The following is a 26005-nucleotide window of genomic DNA, read 5'->3' as shown; positions in this document are numbered from 1 at the left end:
GGTAGCCTAAAAGCAATTTGCCTCTTTTTGGAACTCCGGTAACTCAGATCTGCTGCATGTCAAAATAGAGAGGAGGGGAGCATACCATATCTATCTGTGTTCTATTATGCCTAACTCTAAATACTCCTATTCTTTCCCTTATGACCAAGTACAACGTACAATTGAAGTTCGGTGAAGGACTCATTCCTGCTTCAATATTAGTACACCTTCAATAGAGACACGAGTTTATGGAATTTTAAGGACATTTCCCCAACCATCGATTAGCCATATAGGAGAAGTGTGAAAACAGTGTTCAAGAGTAAATGGCCTTCACTCACCTAATGATATTCAATTTTATCCTGTTCTAATATATAGTGTATTTACTGCAAATAGTTTGGCTTTTTACCCTTTTTTAAATTTAAAATTTCCTCTAAAATGCAACATTTTAAACCATTATTTTAAAAAAAATTCTTAGGTAGAAAACCCCCTTGGTTGGTTTGGGCCTTCACGCTACCCATGGTCGCTATGGCATATCTAGGGGAAATATTGATGCCCCTCCACTTCAAAAATCCACCAGCCACCATTGGCCTTGGGACTGTGGTGGGAGCAGGATGGGAAGGAGCCCAGAGAATGTGATGGGAACCGGTGGGGGAGCCCAGGGACCATACTGGGAGTAGGGTGCGGTGACAGCGCGCGGTAGTTCATAGCCATTTGAACTTCCTGTCCATTGAACATTTTTGGGGGGCCCAGCTGCCCACATTTTGCTTGGGGGGGGGTAGATCTACACGAGGGGTCTTCAAACCTTTAGAAGGACCAACAGGCAGCGAGAGGCCTACCCACACAGGAGAGAGAGACACAGAGAGAGTCACCTGGGGACTTTACTTTACATTTTTTCCACACACCAGTTACCCGATGGTTTAAGGGCGCACAAATAACGTGCACAAAAAATGAAACAACAACCTATATAAGAGTGGGTGATATTATTGACTGACGGCAATGTGTGCCCCCCGCCTCCCCCGAGCCAGTGGAAGATGTGCTTGCAAGCAGAGTAGGGAAGACTGGCTGGCATCCTTCCTTTGGTCCTTGCCACTTGGCAGGGGACAGTGTCAGTATTTGTAACAAAGGGCTCTGATCCCAAATCCTGGTAACCCCTTCCCAACAGAGGATATGATATATGATAGGTTATTTAGAACGCGCTTAATATCCAGAGCTTTCTAAGCGCGGACCCGGGGATCGAACCTGTGTTGCTCTGTGTCGTCTTCCTTCCAAGGCGAGCACATTGCCCCTGCGCTATCCTCCCGAGACTGTGTAATTGTTCATTGGGGAACACAGCTGCCCTACTCGTGAAGCTTAGCCTGGCACTTTAAGGAGCATGCATTCTTGAGACTTAGATAACTAACAGTAACTTACGCCCAGATACATTAGCAGTTAAACAGCAATACAAAAAGACACCTTTGGTAATGATGGAGTTCACCCCAGTAAACGACGAAATTTCATGTGTGAGGTATCCCAAGTTTATGAGCTTCGAGTCCTTCCAAAACCAACACTTGTGCTGGGAGTGTGTTGTTTCCCAACATAGAAGTACCACACTGAAGACACAACTTACCATTTCACAGCACAACATTCCCAGGGGGCAGGAATACCTTGTCCTCTAATTCAATAAACTTCCGGAAACAAGTGCTTTACTCAACCAGACGAACTGCCATCTATTGCCAGCTACATGTGAAGCCAATGCTTCAGCTGGTTATTGTTTCTCCAGCCCAGTTCAGACAGCCACTAGGAAGACGGAAGCAAGTGAAGGACATTCCAAAAAGGCAGATGGAACACATCATTTTGCCCAATCCACCAAGTCTCTGTCTGGCGCAAGACTAACCAAAAGCAACAGCCAATCACAGCACTTAAATCGATTCCTTGACACAGGCTCAAATTATCATTACAAAGCTCAACCAGGGGGAGGAGAGTATAAAAGCAAGCAGTTCCAGTTGCTGCGCGTGGGTTGATGGTCAAGACTGTGGATGGCGATAGGTGGATCTTAAAGAGGGATTCAAAGATAGTGGAGGAGTAGAGGCTGTTGGAAGCAGGAGAGGGAGAACGAGCCAGGAGGAGGTGGAGATCTGTAGAAGATGGTAGAGGGAGCAGGTGGAAAAGCCCTGGAGGAGGTGATAGTATGATGAGGAGGAGGTGGTGGTGAAGATCTGGAGAATATACTGACCAGAAGATAGTATATATCTGTAAGAAGTGGTAACTGGAGGAGATGAAGAGTCAGACGACAGGACAATACCGGAATGAGGTGGTGTGGAAGTTATTAAGAGCTGAGGAAACAAAGGGGCCTAGTCTGCCTAAGGCAGGTCAAGGAGGCAGAAGGCGGTTCAAGATCCTGGCAGGGAGAACGCAGCAGGAGTATAGAGGAAACTAGCTGAGACAAGGTGCAGGAATACTTCTCTGAAAGTGGGGTGTAGAGACATGTAGTGGAGCAACCTGTCTCCAACTCCAGAGCCTTGAGCAGCTTGGGGTATATCTCCAGCTGGTGAAGGAGAAGCACAAGAGGAAGATGGGGAGAGCAACACAGGACCAAACTCTCTCTGGACACTTGGTGCTAGATAGTCCTGGATATGGGTCCCAGGAAAGCGTGCAAATAGTGAACAGCAAGCAGAAAACACCTTGTGATTAGAGAAATGAGCACCCCATGGTGAGAGAATTTCTGTGGCTACTCCCAAGACCTATAGGGGACTGTTTTGACTTTTGTGTTGTGGTGATCCTTTGTGTTCTGTAATATAAACTTTAAACATATTGTTTCATGTCCAGTCTTTTGCGCTTCCAACCCTGCCTCCATGACGTTTACTGACGGAAGCGACTGACAGTGACCGGGTGACAATGCCAGAGATAGACACTGCCAGAGAGATCGACACTGACACCTGTAGAGACTGACACTAAAAGAAGACAGACAGAGAAGAACTACAGAAACCAAGTGACACAGAGACAGACACTGACAGAAAGAGCGAATGAGCATGCACAAAGAGCGCTAGAGATAATAAATACATAAATTAACAATGTGAGAAAGTCTCTAGCGTATCAATTGGAACCTATCCATAATGGCATGCTTTGCAGAAATGCCAGCCACATGTCTTCTGAGCAGGAGTGCCCCAAACAAATGTTTCTGCTTCTCTGGGCATCATCAGTGAGGTACTGCTCAGGTGCATCTGTCTCTTAGGATATTCTCCTCTGTTAAGGCAAAGAGCTCAAATGTGTTTGAGTCCTCTTGCATGTTTTACAATCCAAATGACAAGCTACTTTAGTGTGTGTACGTTCTCAGAAGAGGATTTCTCACATTGTTGGCACATTTTGAAGTGAGTATGAAAATCCAGACATGGGCACCTTGTTCTATGGCTAGAGTGGCAGATGCATCTGTGTTGCACCTTAGTTGGGCTCTGTTCACACCCTGAATGTGTACCCACCCTGCCCCACACCAGAAGTATGTGCTTTTATACTTTAACCAGATATGATTACCTAATGTGTTAAATCTCTTTACTCTCCCATCACCCGCTTCCTAAATACATCTGGCTCAAGCCTCCCAGTGCGTTGGTTACACGTGTTGCTTCTCTACCCAATTAATCCAAGTGATTGTTTTCATGATAAAGTGCAATTAAAGTGCATTCATGGCTACAGGTTTTGTTCATCATTTCCAATTCTCTTTAATCTACTTTCCAAGATTACCCAAGTTGTTTGTTTTTTCTAAATATTGGAATTTTTGGTCTTGTGAAGCATTAATCTACAATGACCTTCTAAATATGCACGAGACCGATGCAGGGATAGGTATGATTACTAATCTGACAAGTAATCCTTTTGTGGATGTTTGCCTCAGGCTGCTGTGCTGCAGCAACAACTATCTCATATATCGCGGTCACAATGCTTAATATTTTAGGGTAAGTCCATTCAAGGGCCGAATCTACGTAAATGGCTCTGTAAAAAGTAATGTTTGCCCTATCCCTTTGACCAGTGCATGGTTAGACCCAACAGATCACCAAGAACTACCTGGCTGCCTATAGGTTATTTGTTATCTTTAACACAGCGTTCCATTAAATTGCAGGTATTTCTGCCGACTTTGAGCAGGAAGAGCCATCTGCCAGTGGCTGGATTGTGTCGTTTCTAATGTGTGTTTGCATTTATTTGTGCTAAGAAGGGATACGATCAGTTAGACCAGAAAATGCAACTATGCAGAGACAACAGCATGAAAAGACCTATTTGTACACCACCTCACATTATTCAATAGCAATTTGTTCTTTAAAGCATATTAGACAAGACATTTACAGATTTATAAAACGGTCAGTGCTTTCAATATGACGGCAATGATAGGGGAGTGTCAGTCACACATGTTAACTATGATGCTGCATGAACATTCTCCATGACTATTTCAAGCCTGTTCTTGGATGCTGGGGCTTGTTCTCACTGAGCTGTGATTCTGGTTGTATGCACCGTATCTGCCTGAAGAACCAGCACTAAGTTAAAACATATCTATTCTATAATAATCAGTCCTATCTTACTGAAACTAGGCACCTCACACGTAGAGTATCAGACACAAACAATTCCTCATAAATTATAACCATTGCTACATACACTGCTACACTGAAGTAACCATTTCCAAAACCTGACCCTTGAATCATCTGTATAGTCTACAATCCAATTAGGCTACAACATGGTCGGAGCAGTTCCATAATTTCCCCAACTAAACATTGTCACAGAGGGATAAGGAAGTCCTCAAACATACCAAAACCAACCACAAACGCACCCGAAGAAAACCAAAAGGTAAATAGAACCCTTCCCATCTCTCCCTCCATTATTTCCCCCTCTCCCCAATTCTCAACAACTACTGGGTGGAAAGATGCCTAGAAACTGCAAAGATAACCGAATCAAAATCAGAAGGGAAGAAAGAACAAATTTGCCAACCACCAACACCTACGCCTTTAAAGGGTTGAAGTACTCAAAGCAATGAAAGCACACTACTCCAAATGCATTGATTCAGTGGATTTCAAAGAAAGGGAAATGTATAGGATCATCAGAGAATTAAACCCAACAGCCTGCAACACAACCCCTATACCTACACAAGAGCTCTGTGACCCGATTTCTGCATATTTTAAACCAAACGATCCTAGAAACCCAGGATCACACCTTGATAATAAAGGATGCGTAAAGGATGCGTAACAAGAATATGGCATAAGCACTCTGGATTCCAAACCACTTCCAGATGTCTCACTCGTATTCCCTGGTCAGGAGTGAATCAATCCATCAAAGACAGCAAGTCACTTGCTGTGCGATGAGACAAAATGTCAACAGGATTGTAACCTTAATACTTTTTGAGCCCATCTTCTTATCCCTTGGCAATGACTCCATCAGCACCAGACGAGTCCAGCTCTCAAATCTGCATCAGACCTTTGCTCAAATAGCCCAGAGCAGACCCATCAGACCCAGCCAGCTATCGCCCCATCTCAAACACGTCCTTCATCGGGAAACTACTGGAAAAAATATATTGTCAACTCAGGGACTTTATCGAAACACATCAACTCCTGAATGAGGCACAGCACAGACTTCTAGGAGTAGAATATTGGCTCTGTGCTCCATCTAGGATACACTTAAAAACAATGTGAATGAATACTCACAGTGCGCTCATCCTGCTAGACATCTTTGCTGCTTTTGACACCATCAGTCATGTGATCCTCCTGAAAAGACTGGAAGATATTGGTATTAAAGTATCAGCTCTACAATAGATCACCTTGTTCCTCACGGGTAGAACAGAAACCACAACCGTGGGCCCTACAATTCCCGGCCTCGCCCACTTACCCGCAGAGTACCCCAAGGATGCACACACTCACCTATTCTTTTCAACATCTACATGACACCCCTACTTGACATCATCAATAACTCTGGTATCTCCTGCTACAACTATGTTGGATGACACACAAATAATCTACACATTTTTGTAACCACCCATCACCAAACGCCCCAGATATGAAAAAATGCCTAGCACAGGTGGATACATCGATGACAGCAAACACACTAAAAGTCAACCCTAGCAAAACAGAGGTGATGCTCTGTAATCCTACAAGTTCTTACACCACCACAATGGCATGACGAAGTGGGACCCGGCCCATACCCGTCAACCACAGTAAGAAATATTAGAATGAAAATTGGCAACACCCTCACTCTTGATCCACAGGTCAAAGCCATCATTAGACGCTGATTCTCCCAGCTGTACATGCTATGCCACAACTTTCCTTACTTAACATTTTTCCACAGGGCCATGGCCATAATTTCTCTATTACTATCCAAATTAGACTACGCAAACATCCTCTATCTCAGATGCCCAGATTACCCAATGAGGGAACTTCAAAGAGTTCAAAATGCAATGGTAATACTATGTCTCAGAATTAAGCAAGTTGAACATATCACACCTGCATTACAAACTCTCCCACTGGCTACTCCTCAAAAACCAGTACATTTCAAAACCATGTGAATCGCCCATTGCTCACATCAAGGAAGGGACCTTCTTTCTTCAGAAATAAGTTTGACCACTACGCTTCTTCCAGAACACTTCGGTCCAGCAATCCTGTACTAGCACTGTTGTCCAACTTCAACAGGAAACAGCAAGGAGGATCCTATTTTTCAGTTCTGCCCATTAAACTGTGAACATCCTACCGAGGCCTCTATGCCTGGACAACCCTCTGACTTTCAAGAAACAGCTCAAGTCTTGGTTTTGCAACCAACCACTAACAATAGCAACCGACTAAAAACTGTGCAGAAGAAAACTGGGCTTATTTACAACAAGAATTTTTTTTTAACTCTTGCCACTCCCATCTGCAGGATAACCAAGCTGATTCTCTTCTGTGGCATTGGTCCGCAACTTTTCTCTGAGTGAAATCTACCACCAAGAGCCAGGAAGTGACAATACCCTCACCCCAATGACCATCCCTCAACTACCTCCTTACTACTAAACTCTTGCATCCTTACATCTCCCACACTTCTACAGATGGCTTCCTAAGTCTAGTGAATTTAACCGATCCATCTTCTAGCAACAACCATGCTGTACATTTTTGCACTGCACAATCAGAGGACTGCCCATATGGCTAACCTGCCCAGTCTGTACCAAACACAAACACAGATTTTTATATCAACACACAGGTATCGGGTACTTCCGATATGTATACATCAACACCAAAGATGTCTGCATTTGCCTTCCCACTCTCCGACTAATACCCTGCCCTCCTTTCTTACAGAACCATGCACGGCAAGGCCAAAATTTGTGGCAGAAGGCCTATACATATAGGACCACTTTACATGAATCTGCGTGATTTTTCCATCGCGGAAATGTTTGCATGAGAAATGTACGAACCACAAAAGGTTTGTACATTTCCCATGCGAACATACATTAAAAAACCCTAAAAGCCCACCCCCCACCCTACTTACCTTTGAAGATGCGCTGTGTCCCTGCGGCGCCAGTTCCCTTTCACTTCCGTGACCGGAAACCGGCACCGCAGGGTCCTTTTCTTTTTTTTATTTATTACTTTTTCTTGGGTGTGCTGCAGGGGTGTCCCCGCAGCCCCCAGCTTTTTTTTCCATTTGGTGGGGGGCTGGCGAGGGTGTCACCCGCAACCCCCGCTCACTGTAGTGAGCAGGTTGTTGCGTGGGACACCCCTCCCCCCCAGTCCCAAGTCCGACCCCACTGAAACACCTAAACACATACCAGGAAAAGTTCGAACTTTTGATAGAACATTTCGTAGTGTGCGTTTTAGGTCTTTTGGTGGGTTCGGACTTCTTATAGTCAGTAATTTCGTACTATACTCTTTACATTACATTCATTAGTTATTCAAACAGAAGCTGTTTAATCATTCTGCCTATAGCATGAAGTCGCTCCTGGCTAGTATCAGTCAAAGACTTTGCTTCGCTTTGTCATATAAATAACCCCCAGTTGTTAAAAGATGGTGTATGGTGATGTTGGGATGCACCTGCTTCAGGCCATGGGAAGTTTGTAATGGTTGCAGTCGTGATGCTCCTGTACTACTATTTGAGTAACTGTTTTTGTATCAATCATGTAGAGATCCCTTGCTAAGCTCCCTCCAGGGGAGGGAGTTCCCCTTCAGGTATACAATATGTGTGACTAAGAGTATTGGGAAGTACCATGCAGGAAAGTAGAAGAGGTACAAATCAGTTGAGGTTTGACGGTCATCGAACGGGTTATATAGGTATGTTGGGCTCATAAAATGCATGTCCTAACAGGTTTAGGAAGGGTAGTGTATCAAAGGTTTTCAGCTTTCAGAGTAGTTGAAGAATTCCCATTAGCTGCATAAAAATGATAAACATGTGAAAGCTCTCTCTATTGAAGAGAGGGTCATGAGCAAGTACAGTGTGTTTGAGAACATACCTCAATATGATCACAAGTGTCTTCAGGTAGGTGGGCAGCAGAGATGTTTCCTGGCACTTGCAGAATGACAGATTGGGGTGGTGAGGGCAATAAAGTTGCAGTGCTGGACCTTGGCAACATTGAGAGTATGGCAAAGTGGGGCAACACATAGGTGGCAGGATAAGGTATAGTCTGCTGTTCACTAATGTGGGGCGGGTTGGGGAGTGGGTGTTGCTCATATACCTACTCATAGCATAAGGGGCTTGGTTTGTAGGTTGTTTAAATGCAGACTCACTCCTCGTAGTCTGGATTGGGCTGTCTTTGTATACAAACTTTGGCATAGTAATGGATAGTTTTAGATGCAAATCAGAGAGGAGCATGGTGTTCAAAGAGAACATTGAGTCTCCGGATGTAAAACCCACCATGTGAAGTTCAGCATGGGATTGCAGTGCGTTTTTGAAGATGTGCAGTGTGTTTTTCAAGAAGCTTGACATATGCTTGTAGTCTGTTCTTAATGGAACCTGGCTTGAGTTCTAGATATAAAAAAAAGTGTGTAGTCTTGGTAAATGGATCTCAGCTGAGGAATGGTTCGAGCATTACTAACTCTGGCAAGCTGGGAGTTGCTGCTTAATGAAGTACATCCCTTGGAGCTGATGCCAATTATACCTGGGAAGGTAATGGACATGGGTCAAGTACTTGTGCGTTTCATGGCAAGCCTTCGCAGTGGGAAAAGTACCAGGGCAGTTGATGGCATGTACTGTGTTAAGTGTCTGGGCATTTGATTGCAACTCTAAGCAATCAAGCAAGTCCCTGGCAACTTAATGACCATCCTTGGCAATGGAGCAAGTTTCATTTGAAATTCAATGTCAATAATTGTCAATGGGTCTGGCAGACTTTAGTAGTAAGGCCAGCAACTAGAAACTTTTTATGGCAAAATGTATCATCCGGACTGCATCTGCCCTGTAAATGGAAATCATTGGAAATATGGCAGATTCTGCAGAGATTAATGATAATCCTTAGCTATGGACATCAATACAGAAAAAGGACTGCAGAGACACCATGCTCTTCTTTAGGACCTGCATTATGCAGAGGTGATAGCAGGAGGCGACGGGGCTCATAGGACTTGTCAGGCCAAACGTCAGCATTTCTTTCGGGGCACATTCAAGCTCACTGAATCCCCACTGTGACAGCGGTTACTCATCTTGTGCGCCTTTCCCCCTCATGAAAGAGTCTGCAGCTGTTAAGGTTCCCATGCCAGCTCTAATACCCCTCATAACCCCTGACGAAGCCCAAAGCACACTACCTGACCCAACATCTGAAGAAAAGGCTTGGCACATGGAAGGGATGTCAACAGATGTCTCTGGGTTCAGAGACAGAGCTCAACAGACAGACCATTGGCCGCAAATGTATGTGAAGGGTCTGAAAAGGAATGCCTCTTTCAGAAGATGGTGCCAAATTGTAAATATCCTTATCAGGGCCTAGACTATAAAAAATAAATTGCATTTTATTTGTATTTACTGAATACCAGGACATGGCATTTCAATTAGGTACTGGCTTCATTAACACCTCAACGAATACTCTTTTGACAACATCTGCCAGATACTGGCAACCTGCAAACACATCTTTCATGATTATAAGGGGCATGATTCATACCTGCACTGCAGCTTGCCATGCAAATGCCTTCTTCTGTTGTATTTTGTCCTGCATAGGTATTTCATTTATTGTGTTCTGGTTTGTAGCAAACCTTGCACAGATGTAAATGGTGTGTACACATTTAATGGAATACCAGTTTGAGCTCTTCGAATTTACCAATTTTGTAGATGATAGAAGTAAGAAAACATACATTATTTTGCATAATAATGACTTTAAATATAGGATGAATAAGAAAATGTTGGAATTGGTTATTGAGTCCCGCCATCAAACGATTATTTTCAAGAAGAGTACGATTAAACTCCAATCCCATCAGAGAGCTGCCTTAAATCCATAAAAGTAAATTCCTTACAATTGTGGGGGGGGGATTATCAACCTATTGCATATACACCTCACAATTTCTTAGCAATTCAAGAGTAAATCGGCAGCAGTTCTCATTCATAATAAGTATCTTGATCTGACCAAGGAGAATGTTGTCCTCAGTCGTGAATATTTTGGCTAGAAATTTTAATCTTCTGAGCATGATCATAAGATATGATAACCCTATGTCTGTTCGTATCTCTTGGAGATGAAAATCTCTGGGTAGATTTACAAGTCTTTTCCAAATTCAGCTTTTTAAGAGATACAGAAGGCAGTATTTCAATACCGTATAGACGAGATGGAATAATTGTTTAAGTACAGGGTATATAACAAGTGGGCAAAAAGAATAGCAAACATGTTGTAAATAGAAATGTTGTATCAATGCATCCCAGGGTATTGTTCTTTCTTTTACTCCACACTGGGCTTTTCCAAAGTGCAATTGATATTCGTAATTCCCAAATATTGTACCTGCTTCTTTAATACAAGGAGCTCACTATTTAAATACATTGCAGTGACTCTTATTGGACCATCTTCGTGAAGTAATGCACAGTATAAAATGCTTAGGTGTTTACCCTGTAAATTATCAACAACTGAATATTTCCAGATGACATTGAGACTTTGCTGAAGGCCAATTTGGGTTTTATCTAAAATAGTCAAGTTATTGGCATTCGCCAACAATAAACTAAATTGGCCTCATTTTTCCTGGAAAATTCCTAGCCAAGGCCACACATTAATCAATCTCGGCCAGGCTGAGGTTGAAAAGGAGCAACAAAAAGCCTGGCTTAAAACCCATTGTAGTGGGTTTCAGCAAAGACAGAAACTACTGCGTTCAGTCTCTGGATAGAAGGGTTGGTGTAAAATCATATGAAAAGAACACACACCAAGTATAACATATGGAAAGTTGGGAATCTATGAAAGCACAGAACAAACAGATGACCAAGTTATCTATTAATTCTGCCTCCTGCAGACTGTTGCTGAAATATTCTCAGAGGTATTCACTGTGCTATTTGCACTTCCAAGGAGATTTTCTTGTTGGAGTGTTCATAAAAGCTTTTTTCCAGTTTTGAAAATCACTTAGATTATGCACATAATAATGATGTCTTTTTTCAGTTTTGAAGTCCCTGCGCTTGATAATAATGTTTTCTTTTCAGTTTTGAAGTCACTGTGCTGCCAGAACTTGATTAGAAGTATTCCTTCAGTTTCGTGGTCAAAGCAAGCAACCCTGATGCCTCTTGGTTGCCTGGGAGATGCCGTCAAGCTCAGAACCTTCTCTGCAACGCAAAAGGATGTTCATGCCCCCAGGTTAGTAAAGAGATTCCACAGGCTCAATCCTAAAGAACCTGGCCCTGGTACAGGGCTTTACAGGAGCGTTACTATCAGGGTCCAACAGGGTAAAGTACATCAGGAGAGTCAGTCAGAGTGCGAGGATGGTTCACACACACAGGAGAGCCTATGTGCATTAGGGGTGAGGCGAGTGTGAATGAGAATGGGTACTACTAGTGCTGTCATTGGGCCGGATCTTCCCGGATCAGGCATCCAGAAAAAATGTTCCCTCGATCCAAGATCCACCTCCCCAATCCTGGGGAATCCATGTCCACCCTCGTGTGCACTTTACATTTATTTGTGAATTCTGCACTGCGCTCAGAGCTGGGATTTCAACCATGGTCGCTAGGTAGAGAGCCAAGAAATTTCCCCACAAGACCACTTGAGGGTCTGAGCACCAGTGCTCTGAAATCCCATGTCAATGTTGCATTCTACAGGAAATATTTATGATAATTTTGCAGGGGTTTAAAACGTGTGCACATTTTGTACTTTACTGACATAATAAGAAATTAATCTAATTTCCAGGTGTTTATGATTCATCTTCTGAGGGGCTGAGAGGCAAAGGTTAATCGGGGTGACTAACCCCACTCCAACCTACCCTGCGTTGAAACCCTCCTCCCAGACCTGCTAGGTGGGATATCCCTGTAAAAAAGTCAATTTCCACAAATGGGTACAACAGTCTGTTTCCTTAACTAACTTTCCCAAGCCAAGATGGTGAACACTCTTCCAGGAACCGATTGGAGGAAAGACAGTGTGAGGTAATTTGGAATCTTTAGGAAGATTTTAAACTGCCATTCATCCTGAATCCTGTTAAGAGAGGTTGCAGTAATCACAGCTCCTAAAGGAACATTGAACAGAAGAAAACCTGAACAGTTGTTTCCAGGGGATATCGGAGGAAAGGCAGCAACTAAGCTTCCTTACAATGCAATGTTAGTGACTCAGATTCTCGAATTACAGGCACAGCCTCCCAAGCAAGAGATAAAGAGTTATGGATCAAAAGATGGTGTTCTTTATCCCCCACAGATTTAATTAGGAGGCTGAATATTTCCAGAAAAGCAGTGATGCCCCAGAAACTAGTTACTGTTGCCCTTGAGCAGTTGCACTACCCTGCGCACGTATCAAAACAGTACATTCAGCTGATTTACAGGAAAAATGTTTTGTTCCTAAACTCCAACATCTTGACAATTTCGTATTTAATTACACATGTCAAACGTTAAAACGCTCAAAGTGAGATTGCCGTGCCCATGAGGGCCATTTCGACAGCTCCACATTTACTACGTGGAGAGGAAAGTGGCATTTATTTTATCCTATTTATCTGGGGATGCTGCAGCCTGGTCAGTACTACTGGTTGAGAAGAGGGGCCTAGAATTACAAGATTTAGTTGGATTTAAGACTGAATTTGGGAAGATGTTTGACAGACGTACATTGGCAAAGAGTGTGGATGGAGAACTGCTGGACGTAAGACAGGGAAGCAAGGAATTGGTTTCCTTCATAACTCAATTCAGAGCACTGGTTTTATGGAGTGGTTGGCCAGAGGAAAACTGATATTCCTTATTCTATAGAGGGTTAAATGAGGAAAAAAAGGAAGCAGTGATCAGGGACAGCCCCACCTCTAGGTAAGAGCTAATCAATTTGGCCATGCAAATGGATGTTAGGTTAGATATGGTGTTCTTTTTGTATATATGAAATAAAAGAATTAAACACTAAAATATGAAAAGTATTTACCTACCCATAAACCCCAATGAGAGATTTTTTGCCTTAGTAGTAGTAACATCGAAAGCTGTGAGAGGCCGAAAGAAGGCGACTCACAACCTTGAAAGCCGTGATCAAACAATACACCAAAAATATTAAACAAGAAGAAATCTTGCCCAAAAAAAAAGTTTTTAAAACCATCAGAAACTATGGGGTTAAAAACTCCATAAAGACCAGCGCCCGTATAAAAAACTAATAAGGAAACCGGGCTTGGAAATACAGACCCAAACACCTTTTTTCTAAAAAAAAGGTGTTCCTTCGCTATCTCAGGCAGAGTAAAAGAAATTTGAGATGCCGAATTATTGGAAGAGATTTTTTAGCACAATGAGCAAGAGGACTACACAGTAATATTTTTTGGGAACTTCCCTGCCAAAGCTCCAAACATTAAATGGCACTTCGACGCAGCACAATATAAGGACACCAGAAAATCCAACCAGGATTTACATGAATATTATAATAACGGAGTAAAAGAAAATAGTCGAGAAAAGGGGAGAGACCAGCAAAACAAAGAGAATCTCATCCCAAAGTGTACTGTCTCACACAAAGTACCCCAAATACCTGCAGTACATCAGATGTCCAATCAAATCAACAGCAAAGCTCAAACCAAGGAAGGAGCTTACAAATGAAAGAAGACAGAATAAAGAGCTAAGAGTTCTTGAAGTAAAATGTTCCTACTGGGGAGGTTCTAGTAGTAATGGAATTACCTCAAGATACCGGTACGAATGATTTGAGTGTCTTGGAAGGTACAGATATTCATGTACCAACAAAGCGGCAACAGACCGAAAAAGAAATGAATTTGCAGGGGCATGTGGAAAACAACAAATCTAGAAAAAATCATCAGTCATAGGCCCCCCAGGACGTTATGTTGGAAAAGAACTTAGATCAACAAAATGGTCAACTTGATAAGGAAAATCAAAACAAAAAACATGGTCTGCTGGCAATAATGTCCACCCTGACAATAGCCTTGGCTCCCTTCACCAAGCTTTACGAGGATCTAAACGACTCAGTGAAGGACAACTCAACGATGATAGCAATGATCCATTCTAAATTGATTTTCAGAGGGATACTTAATGGCTGTGAAAAAAGGGAACCAACAACAAATAGCCTGTAGATCTGAAACCCAAAGTTTTGTGACCTCCGACTTTCAAAGACCTTTACACGAACATAACGACCAGCTACATAAGGAAGTATTGACCCAAACAGATTTAAAGAATACAAATTGGGAAGGAGCGGAGAAAGAACTAAAACAACTCGATAAGCTTACAGGATTGGTTGACCTCTCCAGATCCCTTGAGCATACCGAAAAAGAACAAGAATTAGGGCACGTCCCAAAGAGAAGAGGAATTCCACGAGAAAAAAATGGATGTGTCGCTACTAACGAAGAGGAACAGGAAAAATCGATTTGTTGCGATAAACAGCAGAGTGAGGACTCATCCGGAAAGAAAACCATGGCAGAGGTCTGTCAAATCCTTAACAGTTAACATGAATCAAGAGCATTGCCATACTGTTGAGTTTCTCCCAACCTATGAAGCTTCACAGTATGGAAAAACTCTCCCCCAGACTGCCTGACTCTTATTTTCAGAAAAGGCTCTCCCAGACCTATGGTTTATCTTTATCTTTATTCAAATTCAGGCATATCCTAAATCTCTGGTTTTGCTACTCTTCATTGCTAAGGTCTCTCATAGACCTGCACTTTCTCAGTGTTATTCTGTTCAGGTCTCTCATAGACCTGTGGCAAGCTTCACACTCTTGTATGAGGGGCAGGTAGCAAGTAGTTTCTCCAGCAACATGGCCACCTTGTACAGAGAGGCAATTTCCCTGTCTACGCAGGGAGCGGCAAAGAGCATGTCATTCTGCTCTAAATTGGCTGCTGCTACTTCTGTGCTCACCCAGCCTTCTTTACAGTAGTTCCCTGTTGCCTGTGAGCTGACAATGCAATTGGTTGGAGGCGCTAAGTCATTGGGCCTCATTATGAGGTTCCTGGTATCCTTTTTTTTTTTTTAAACAGTTTATTTCTTATTTTCAACATTAGACAACAAACCACATGAGCATCATCAAAAGTCATTGGGCCTCATTACACGGATGGCGGTAAGGGTTAACGGTCACCGTTAATGGCAACGGTGACCGTTAACCCTTACCGCCGTACTACGAGGTCCCTTTGCGGGTTGGAGGAATTAACGCCTGCTTCTTGCAGGCGTTAAAAACCAACCCGCTAAGGGACCTCGGAGCTAATTACGGCACCGCAAAATTGCGGTGCCGTAATTAGCGCCTTCCCCATTCCCATAGAGCCCTATGGGGCAGAAATGGGAATGGGGAAGGGCAATGGCGGAAGGGGGATTTACCGCCCCTCCAACCTTGGAATGGGGCGGTAAATCCCCTTTCCGCCAAGGCGGTGCCGGTAATTTACCGGCATGGTCCAGGGTGCTAATAGCACCCTGGATTACCGCCTTCAGTGTAATGAGGCCCATTGATCCGCATAATATACAACAGCGGGAAGCAATACAGCAGAATTTTACACCATATCCCACCAAACCAAACTAAGATTAACCAAAAACCAAACCAAATGCACCAAACAATTAACAATAGACAAACAAGACCACACAAAACAACCACATAAACAACACAAATCCCCCCAACCCCATACGTATGACACCTGAAAGTAAACCATTGCACTCCACTTCATAACTCAACCCAACCTTATCCATAAAGGTCATTAAAACCCTCCCACATTTCATCATAAAGGTCTGCCTTGTCCCGTTTGCGAAACATTGTTTTCTCAAATCTTGATAAAGCTCTAACATCCAAAATCCACTCCTCCACTGTTGGCTTTTTTCACGTCTTCCAAATCTTCAACGCCCGTTTAGCCGCCACCAACAAAACATTACGCACTCCACACAATGTCATCCAACTAACAGTACGCCCACCACCATATGACAATAATATAACAGCCAAGGGATTGCGCGGGTAAACAATGTCCCAGATCTGGTCAATCCTGTCAAGAACCTCCCCGCAAAAGCGTACCACCCTTTCACAATGCCAATGGATTTGCAGGTTGCTGGTATCCTGGCGGTAATACTGCCAGGATACCGGCAAACTGTATTGCCCTTACCGGCACTGAGTCCAGTGGAATGACCACTGGATTACGAGTGCCGGTAAGGGCAGTTACTCCCCATTCTCCATGGTGGCTGGGGGGGGGGGGTTGCTGGTATCCTGGCAGCTCCATCCAGGGAGTTGCTGGTGGGGTCGCGGAATTACCTCCAGCTCTTAGCTGGAAGTAATTTCGTCCACCCCACTGGCAAGCTTGCAGTTTGCTGGTGTGGAAAGACGCCAGTAAACTGAATTACTGGTATGTTAATTCTGCACAGGCAAACACCTAATGAAGCCCAACCTAATGCATGGGATTGGGCTTTACTCACGATTCTCTTTAATTAACACTCTATGAAATGGTTAATTGAAATATCAATCTCCCCTGGCAGTTCTGCAGCTTTGTAGGCAGAGTGCAGCGTCATCGCCATTTAGCTTTTTTTCTTGCAGAAGCTCTGTGTTGAACACCATTGTACACCCAAACAGGCTTGTGGAACAAGAGGCAGTAACATCCTTGCCGACCACACAGTTATCCTAGTTGTCATCATTCCTCCATGGGTACGTTTGAAAAATATTACAAAGACAGTCTGCAGTCTTTGCAAGTCAGCGAACCGAGCAGAAGGCGCCTTTGTTGCTTCCAGATTGATCTTTTTAATGGGTAATACACTGTCTGAAGAGGCCTGATTCTGATCCCAGAAGAAAACTGGGTTTGTGGCAGTCACAGGTTGGTCAATACTGCATGTAAAAGTAGTAAGTGAGCTTGCAGGGTCCAACTCTATCCGCCCTTTGGAAAGTAGCGGCCAGACCAACCAGATTTGTTAAGGTTTGCCTTCCTCACATATTGGGTTGGGAAGTTCTGTCAACTCAACACACCAGCCATCTTGAAATTATGTCCTGCTCTCCACTGGAATCAACAGATTGCAAAGGTCTATTTTAGCCTTCTGGGCAGTGAGATGGAGACAATCATCCAGGAGATGGCTTAGTCATCCAATGTATTCAAGCAGAGCGTACGGCATCCAGCTAGGCAATCACTTATATCAGAGAGTAAAACAAGTTCTACAAACTAATTTGGATTCTTTAGATCCTATGATACCTGCGACAGTGTCCCATATTGGGTTGGGCAATGGGAGTAGAGTGACCTCGGGAGCTGAAAGCTGCCACCTGCTCCATAATGAACACTCCAGACAGTGTACAGAGAGTATCCATTAAGCCCCCCAGTCAATCATCAACCTCAGAGGAGCTGCCCCTGTCACAACCCCTAAACAATCATGGCCAAACCAGTAGGGTAACCCCCATGAAGGTAACTCAGTTATGATTTAGGAGAAACTTGCCACAGACATACAAAGGCTCAAGGGCAAATACTTCAGGTACCCATGGTTCTATGATGACCAGGAATGGCACCCGTTTCCACAGTGGGAAATCCCTAATCATATTCTGTAACCCAGACACCCCTAACAGCCTCTGCTAACCATTAAATGAGAGGCATCTGAACAGCAAGGAGTTTGTTTTAAAGGTTGTCTCTGTGGAACCTGCCATTACAAGAGAGAAGACTGATTACATCAAAGTTAATTGTTAATTGTCTGCGATCGCTGGAATTCTGGGAGCCCAATGTGGCAGTATCGAAGACTGTTTTCATTGCAAAAATTCATCTGCAGCCTGTACAACCATCACTTACCGAAGACAAAAAGACAGCAGGACCGAGGGCTGCCAGTGGCAGTGACTTTCACGGTGCAGATTGTAAATCCTAGATGGCACATCCCGTGGAAGTAAACCAACCAGAGGTGCAACACTCTGCCTCGGTGGTAAAGTGACACCTGCTGCACGTTTGGTAACATTCGCTTGCAGCAGTCACAAACCTGAGAACCTTCGACCCGCTATCCACTGTCAGGATGCGAGCTGGGATCAGAGACTAGACATCCACAGGTTCCCATTTAAGTCATTTATTAGGGGGAAATTATGCTTGTGGTCAAACTAAAAAAGGGGGTTGGCTCTAAAGGGTCCTTCACTGTCCCACGGCTACCTTACACCAATAGAAAAGGGTGATGCTTAATATATTTATTTATTTCACTTATAAAGCGCACTAAGCCTGGAGGCTTCAAGGCGCTGTTACAAAACCAGTTACACACGCATGGAAAAGCAAAATGTAAGACTGAGAAAGTTCAGATGCTAAATAAGCAGCCACCATGTGTGGTAAATAGCCACGTTTTTAATGCTTTCCTGACGACCCCTTAAGAGTTCTCTGCTCTCAAGGAAGGGGGGCGCAGGTTGCACTGTTTAGCAGCAAAGGATGGGAAGCGGACGCCACCCGATTTTGCTCGTTTGTATCTAGGTTGCAACTGTTTGTTGTTCTGGGATGCTCAGCGGGGGTCTGTTGGCTAGATCTCGGATGAATATCTGGGTCAAGTAGGTAGAGGCAGTGTTAGATTGGCATTTGTGCGTGATGGATAAAGACTTAAAGATAATGCGCTCTTTGATGGGACACCAATGGATCTTTTTTCTTGTGGCAGAGATATGCTCTCGTCTTGGGATGTTTAGTACTGCTCACACTGCATTATTCCGGATAACCTGTAGCTTGGCAATGTTCTTGCTTGATGTGCCAGCAAATAAGGCAGTCCAATAATCAATCTTGATCCAATGATTGCCTGAGCAATCGTGATACAGCTATCCTGGGAGAGGAAGGGTCTAGCTGCATCAATCAGTTTTGTAGTGTGTGACAATGAGGAGGCAATTGCGTTCACCTGGCGAGTGAGCGAGAGTGTGGCGTCCACACGCCAAGAGTTTTCAGAGAGGATGATACCAGTATTTGGATCCTATCAATGCTGAATGAGGAGTATTGGGGAATCAAATTATTGAGAATTGCGGATGCCCTAACTAGAAGTAATTCTGTCTTGTCGTTAAGGCAGAGGCGATGAGTGGCCATCCAGGCTTGTATCGTGGCATAGACATTATTTAGCGAGTGGGAGTCTTCAAGAAAGTCGCTGGACACGGGTAGGAGGACTTACGTGTCATCGGCATAATTGGTGTATGATATGCCAATGGAGTCTAGTAGGTCAAGAAGGGGTCTTGTGAAAATGTTGTAGAGGGTCCGGACACACACGATCCTTGGGGGACTCCACAGGGAATAGAGGCAGGAGAGGCATTGTAGTTCTCAGCAAACAATCTCATGGTTTGGCCTTTGAGGAATGATGCCATCCAAGCGGTAGTTTATGATGAGAAGTGAGCTGCGGTAGTGAGGTGTTGGCATAGGATCGGGTGGTCTACAAAGATCAAATGCTGCAGAGAGATCCCAGCAAAGGAGTTTTGCCTGATCTAAGAACTCATCAAGCTGGTTATTGAAATCAAGCAAGGCAGACTCTGAGCTGGTCTGAAGCCAGACTGTCTTACACCTAGGATGTGGTGGGTTTCCAGGAATTGTTGGATCTGTATACAAGCAGCTCTGTCCAAAATGTTCAAGAGGAAGGGGACAGTGGTGATAGGTAGATAATTGTTGGGAAGGGCAGGGTGAAGAGATGGTTTTTTGATCAATGGGAGTACCCAGGCTTCTTTTTAGGTTGGTTGAGACTTGGCAGGAAGAGAGGAGGCGTTGATGAATGTTTTAATGAAAGGAATCAGTTTGTCTGAGCATTCCTTGATAATAGAAGCTGGGCAGATGTCCCCTTTGCATCTGGAAGGTTTAAGGCTCTTCAAGATAGATGCTGCGTCCGGCTCAGAGAAGGTACTGAAGTAAAATAGGGAGGGGGTTTGGGTTGATTATTGGAGTTTCCTGGGTGGAAGCGGGTTGGGGATGAGGTGGGTGCATTGATCAGTAATAGCTTGTGAAGGATTTCTTTGTGTAGGGTCTGGATCTTCTCTAACATAGCCATTTGGATTTTTGAACACTAAGCCTCGTCCTTGACAATGATGGGTGGGGGTGGCAGGAGCTTCCATTTCCCTCAAGATAGTAAAGAGCTCTCTAGTATTGGATTTGGAGTTGGCGATTCTCTGATTGTAGATGATGGTTTTAACTGCTATTATAGCTGGTCTATATATTTTGGCAGCTGTAACAAAATGGTTTTTCATGGGGACAGTGGGATTCATTTCCAATTGGCTTCAGCCAAGCGTTTGGATTTGCGAAGCTCAGTGAGTGCAATGGTGAACTAGGAGTTAGCGTGATTTGGCAGTTTTAGATTTTCTTTGTGCTAGCGGGGCAACATCGTCCACCGCAGCAGTGAGGGTGCAGGTGTAAAGGTCAGCGAGGGCATACGAATCATTCGAGAGCAGGTGTTGGGACTGGAGGGCACGTAGAAAGGGAACAATGATGTCCCTTGTCAGGTTGCGTGTGCTCGTGTCCATGCTGGAGGCAGAAAGGGTTGAGTATGAGTGGTATGCTGCAAAGACCATGTGGTGAAGGTAATTATGTGATGGTCAGACCAAAAGCAAGGTGTATTGGCCAGAATGGTGAGCTGGCAGTTGAGGTAAGCTACCCAATCGAGTGTGCAGCCCTTGATGTGGGTGGGATTCTCGACACAGTGCCGGAAGCCAAGGGCACTGAGAGGATTGGCTACTGATGGTGCATGTAGGTCAGCAGGGTTGTTAAGGCTGAGGCTCAAGTCCCTTAGGAGGATCATTCTCGAAGTGGGTTCAATATTGCCACCCACTGCTAGCATGAGGTGCTTGTCGAAAGTGAGGATAGGGCGGGGGGGTCGGTATACGACAAAGATAGTCATGGTATGGAGAGGGGGAGCTTGGCTGCAAGTAGGTTGCAGTTACCCGCTATTGAGGTGTGTCTGATGTGGGTAGCTTCTTTGGCAATTAGAGCTACCCCTCCACCTCTGCCGACAGGTCTGTCGTATCTGAAGATGACCTAGCCAGACGGGATTGCAAGGGACACTACTGGGCCTGAGGCAGGGTGAAGCCATGTTTCTGACACAGCAAGGAAGTCACATTGTTGGAGCTGATTAGGTAATTTATATCGAGGGCATACCCCATGATGGATCTAGCGGTCAGAGGAATACCACCAAGGTGAGTCCCCTTCCTGTTCTTGGGGTTACCTATAAGAATGAATGTATAGTGTGCGCTGCAAAATTCCCTTCATCACATCAAAGAAAGGATGGGAGACCTCCTCTTTAATAGGCAAAATGCCATAGAGGATTGTAAGAAAGCAAGCCTGTGTCAAGGGGTCCCATCAGTGACCTTGTGGCAAATGCCCCTTGCCTTCTGATATCATAGTGCTTTGCTGTGCAGGAAGTGTGGGGGAAGGAGAAGCCCATAGAAAATCAAGAACAAAGGAACCCTTTATTCCTTGCATTTTGCTCTGTCTGTCTAAAACCATCCCTTATCTGGCCCTGCGTTTCAAAGCCTCTCTGGTGTGCAGCCCCCCCCGAGTGTGAGGCAGGCCTTGGTTATGAATTTGGCTCTTTGAAGCCAGGTTCTTTAGGCATCTTCAGCTGTGAGATCCCAGGTCTGGAAAGGGAAGAGCTACCTTCCCTCTCATAGAGTCAATAGAGGCATGCATCCTACCCTTCTATCTCATTAATTGAAAGGCAGATAGACAAGTGCCTGAAATCTACATAGCCTCCGAGGGATGACACAGGTATGCTACAAATCGAATGTGGCTTCAGTAATTATGCAAACTACCAATGGCTACACCGAAATAGCAATGTCTTATATTTCAAGATTATCCTGATACCAGATTGGTAGTTTATCATAATTATGACAGTGATTTGGCATTCACAGCAGCTGTCAAACAGGGAACCTGTTTCCTCTTACCTACTCTGTGCCATTGGAGAGCAGGCACTGCAGGTCAAGGTACTAATGCAGCAGGCAGAGGTGTACACTATGCTTTTGGCATGAAGTTTAAAGAAAGGGTGTCTGGTTAGCAGACACCCCTTTCTGAGATGGAATTGCTCACATCATCCTATTATTTAATACAAATAAAAAAGGCCTTCTACACCCTTGCCACATGGCAATTCCTCAACTGAAAGAAGCTTGAAGATAGTCTTGTAATACCCCTAAGGTGCAAGGCATGTGACTGGAATTAATGGATATTCTGACTACAATGTTGCCATCCACTCCAGCAGTGCTTTTCTGGCTGAGAAATAATTTCAAATAGAAGTAAAACAGGTTGGTTGCCTGTGGCTGGCCGTGTTTTCTTCCAGCTTTTCCCAGACTACCAATGATAACTAATACTGGTGTTTTACATTGTGGTCTTTTTAGGCTAATAGGGTTGTTTAATGGGATTAAAGTTCTCAACAACAATGGTTCTCAACAACTGCCAGAGGGATGTTCATCAACCTTTTATTTCTGGATAAGGCAGCCCACACAGCTAGCCACTGTTATACATTGGGAGTGCGGGGGCCCCCCTGAGGGAATACCCCATAATGCTCCTACAGTTCCCCCATCCTGTAGTTGGCTGGGTTTCCAAGCCCTTATGGCAGCCACTGCGTCAGCCATCAGTGCCCACTTGGAGGGGTGAGGTTGTTGTCACAATTCCTAATTTCTAACCCACATAAGCAGGGAAGGTGAGACAGGGGGATGAGGCAGTCAAGAGTTTGCAGAGTGAGAACGGGAGTTCATGGAACTGTGGCAAGGAGGAAAAGCGCAGAAGATGTGGAGAGATAAGGAGGAGGTGGGTAAGAAAGAACTTAGAATGTTGGAGACGCACCAAAAAAATATTCAGCAGAAAGAGGGGAGACTGTTGAGACAGGAGATAAAATGGGTATAGGAAAGGAAAGAAGGAAGGATTAATATGGCAAACTGAGCAGGTCAGGGGGAGGAGCAACATACTAGAGAATAGCAGAACATCGAGGAGAAGAGAAAGAGAGAATAAGTATCAGAGAGAGGAGGTGAAGAAGCCAGAGAGAAGAAGACAAGATGCCTAATAAGAGGGGCCGTAGGGAACTAGGATTGTCCATGCCTAAGCCACCACAGAGATTTCCGAGTTGGTAGTGGAGCAGCACTCAGGGAAAGGACTCTCAGCCTATTAGCACCCTGGTGGGGGTGCCAGCCAATCAGGTGGCTAGGTACATGGTCTTGAACCACTGGTTCAAGCCCACATTACGCACCGCCTAACGGCCGGCTCCCCGCTGCCATCTTCCCCCACCCTGTTTCCTTTTTTTCCCCTTTTCCCACCCACACTTAACTGTTTTTGGTGGTGGCGCAGGCTACCCCTGAAACCACTTCCCTGCTTCTCCGGCCACCATGGAAAGGGAAGAGGGGCTCTGAAGAGCCCCGCCGTCCCTTTCGATGGTGGCCATCTTAGAACAGGATTTCATTAATTGAACAGGACCCCTGAAATCTTTTTTAAATTTATTTTTTTAGCACCCCAGGTTACCACTTTGGCAACCCAGGGCTGGAACAGGTGTTAACGTCCTGGGTGCCCCTGGAACGGGGGTATTACCCAAATTGGTTGTTTCGAATTGAACGAATGGTACAAGTTGCCGAATTTGGCCAGTACCATTTGGTCGTTTTGGAAACTACCAATTTGGGTAATCACTACCAAACATGGTGAGCAGGGGTGTCCCCCACTCCCCATGTTTGGTAGTGGTTGCCTTTGGGTGTAGCGGGGGGTATCCCCAGCTTCCAGAGGTATGGAGGCAGGGGACAATAAAAAAAAAAAGTAGAAAGGCAGACCCCGCAGCGTCGGACCCGACCCACGTAGGAGGGATCGATCCGACGCTGCAGGGTCAGTAAAGGCCCAGACGGTGAAAAGGTAAGTAGTGGGTGGATGGGGGGTTTTAAACAGGGTGTTTCTGGCTGCAGCAAACTTCTGCTGCCAACAAGTCCCCAAGCCCCCACCGAAAACCTTAAGATGATTGTGTTTGCATCACAAGCTGTTAAAAAAAGCAGGAACAGAGATGGTCGATTTGGGAGAAAATTCATCACATAAATATTTCAAATGTAATGCCAGATTAAAGTGATACTAAAGCAAGACAGTTCTAAGATGCAGTTCATATTTAGTTTTGTGAGCATACCTGTCGTATGGCATGTTTATAATGCTGCTGCATGGTTTCGGAAGGTAGTTGCCTGCAGCAGCGGAGAAGGTAACGATACAGCTGTAGCGGCCTGTGCACCAACTCCGCACCTGGTATAGGCACCATCCTGCCGATGTTTTTCTACAACCGCAAAAATTGTAAATACATTAAAAAAAAAGATGATTCAAAATGTACTAAATTCCAAAGCAACTACGGAGAGGCAACAAACTCAAGAGAAGCAACAGGTTAACAGATTCCAAGAATGAAGCAAGTTCTTCAATATGCTAAATTTGGAGGGGTGCAGCACTTATAAGCAGATCAAAGACAGATTTTCGGAAACATGTCATCTGCTAGCGAAGAGACTTCCAATAAATATAGCATACCAAGGGAATTTGCATTTAATGTACGCGTGCGTTCCAATTTTACTTCGTTGAGTAAACGAGTGTATGATAAACATTTACTTGATTCCAGAAAAACAATGCACCCTCTAAGAGGCCCAGCCTACAAAATCCTTTGAAACATAACATTTTACATTGAATTAGGGTAGTTTGCGTAAAATAATGGTTAAACCCTATGGCAAGTATCACTGGACCTGATATATACCTTCAACGCTAGATAGGGTATCAAGAGATAGGGGCATTGGAACCTTATCTAAACAAATTCCCATGTTAAAAATTAAGAAACAACTTTATGCGTTTTAGGTTGAATGTCTTGCCAACAAATGAAATACTTGGCCTGCATCAAAAATTAAGAAATGGAAAAGTCTCATGCAGACATTGTCTGAACCCGGACGGAAATAGAAACCTTACCACATTTATTGCTCAATTGTTCTGCCTTATTGAACCAGAGAATTAAACATTGTATTGGGTATATTTCAAACCTTGAAATGGTGTTTTTGTACTTGTTGTGGATGAATATGTGTCCTAGAGTTAGCAACTCTTAACTTTAAAAAAAATGTTTGCAAATTGTTTTAGGTACTAGATTGGGTATAGGTTAAAAAATGACAACAGTTTTTTAGAATTTGTATGTCTACCATCAAATATAATGTATGGTATAAATGTCTACTTTAATAGTGAAAGTTAAATGAAACTTCTTTGTAAATTGTGAAAGGTAAATTTGTAAAGGTTTTATAAACCAAAACAATAAAATAAAAAATGACTCTTATACCCTCAATGCATTATTTACTGGTATGTGTACAGGCGTGTTGGTGCACACCAAAGTCATACACCACATACTTAAACTACTGTGAACTTTAACAAAAATCCCATTAATTGGTTCCATACAAGAATGTTCCCATCACAATTCCACAGATAGTGCTCAAAACCTCATACTCAACTCTATGGCACACCACCTTCCAAATGTGGATCTGTTTAGCACTAAGCTTTAAGAAAGGGAGCGTAAAGGCATACTTTGTGAGTATGGCCTAGTATCACCACCATCAATTAATCTTTTTTAGGTAAAAACCATCAAAGATACAGAAAACACACAACAACAGACATAGTTACTAAAAATA

At 43.9% G+C, this 26005-nt stretch overlaps 1 protein-coding gene across 7 annotated transcripts in view; it reads right to left on the bottom strand.

Moving 5' to 3' along the window:
• Positions 1-26005, bottom strand: part of LYRM9 (LYR motif containing 9) — a 173760-nt gene that overhangs the window by 114544 nt on the left and 33211 nt on the right. For all 7 annotated transcript variants that reach the window (XM_069615006.1, XM_069615008.1, XM_069615004.1 and 4 more), the window contains one exon: positions 24493-24633. In XM_069615006.1, the coding sequence (XP_069471107.1) occupies positions 24493-24633 (141 nt within the window). The remainder of the gene's footprint in view (positions 1-24492; positions 24634-26005) is intronic.

Source organism: Ambystoma mexicanum, chromosome 9, assembly GCF_040938575.1.
Source record: "Ambystoma mexicanum isolate Mex_15411 chromosome 9, UKY_AmexF1_1, whole genome shotgun sequence".
NCBI lineage: Eukaryota > Metazoa > Chordata > Amphibia > Caudata > Ambystomatidae > Ambystoma > Ambystoma mexicanum.
Note: the sequence above shows the minus strand (reverse complement) of the source record. Positions and strands in the feature narration are given on the sequence as shown.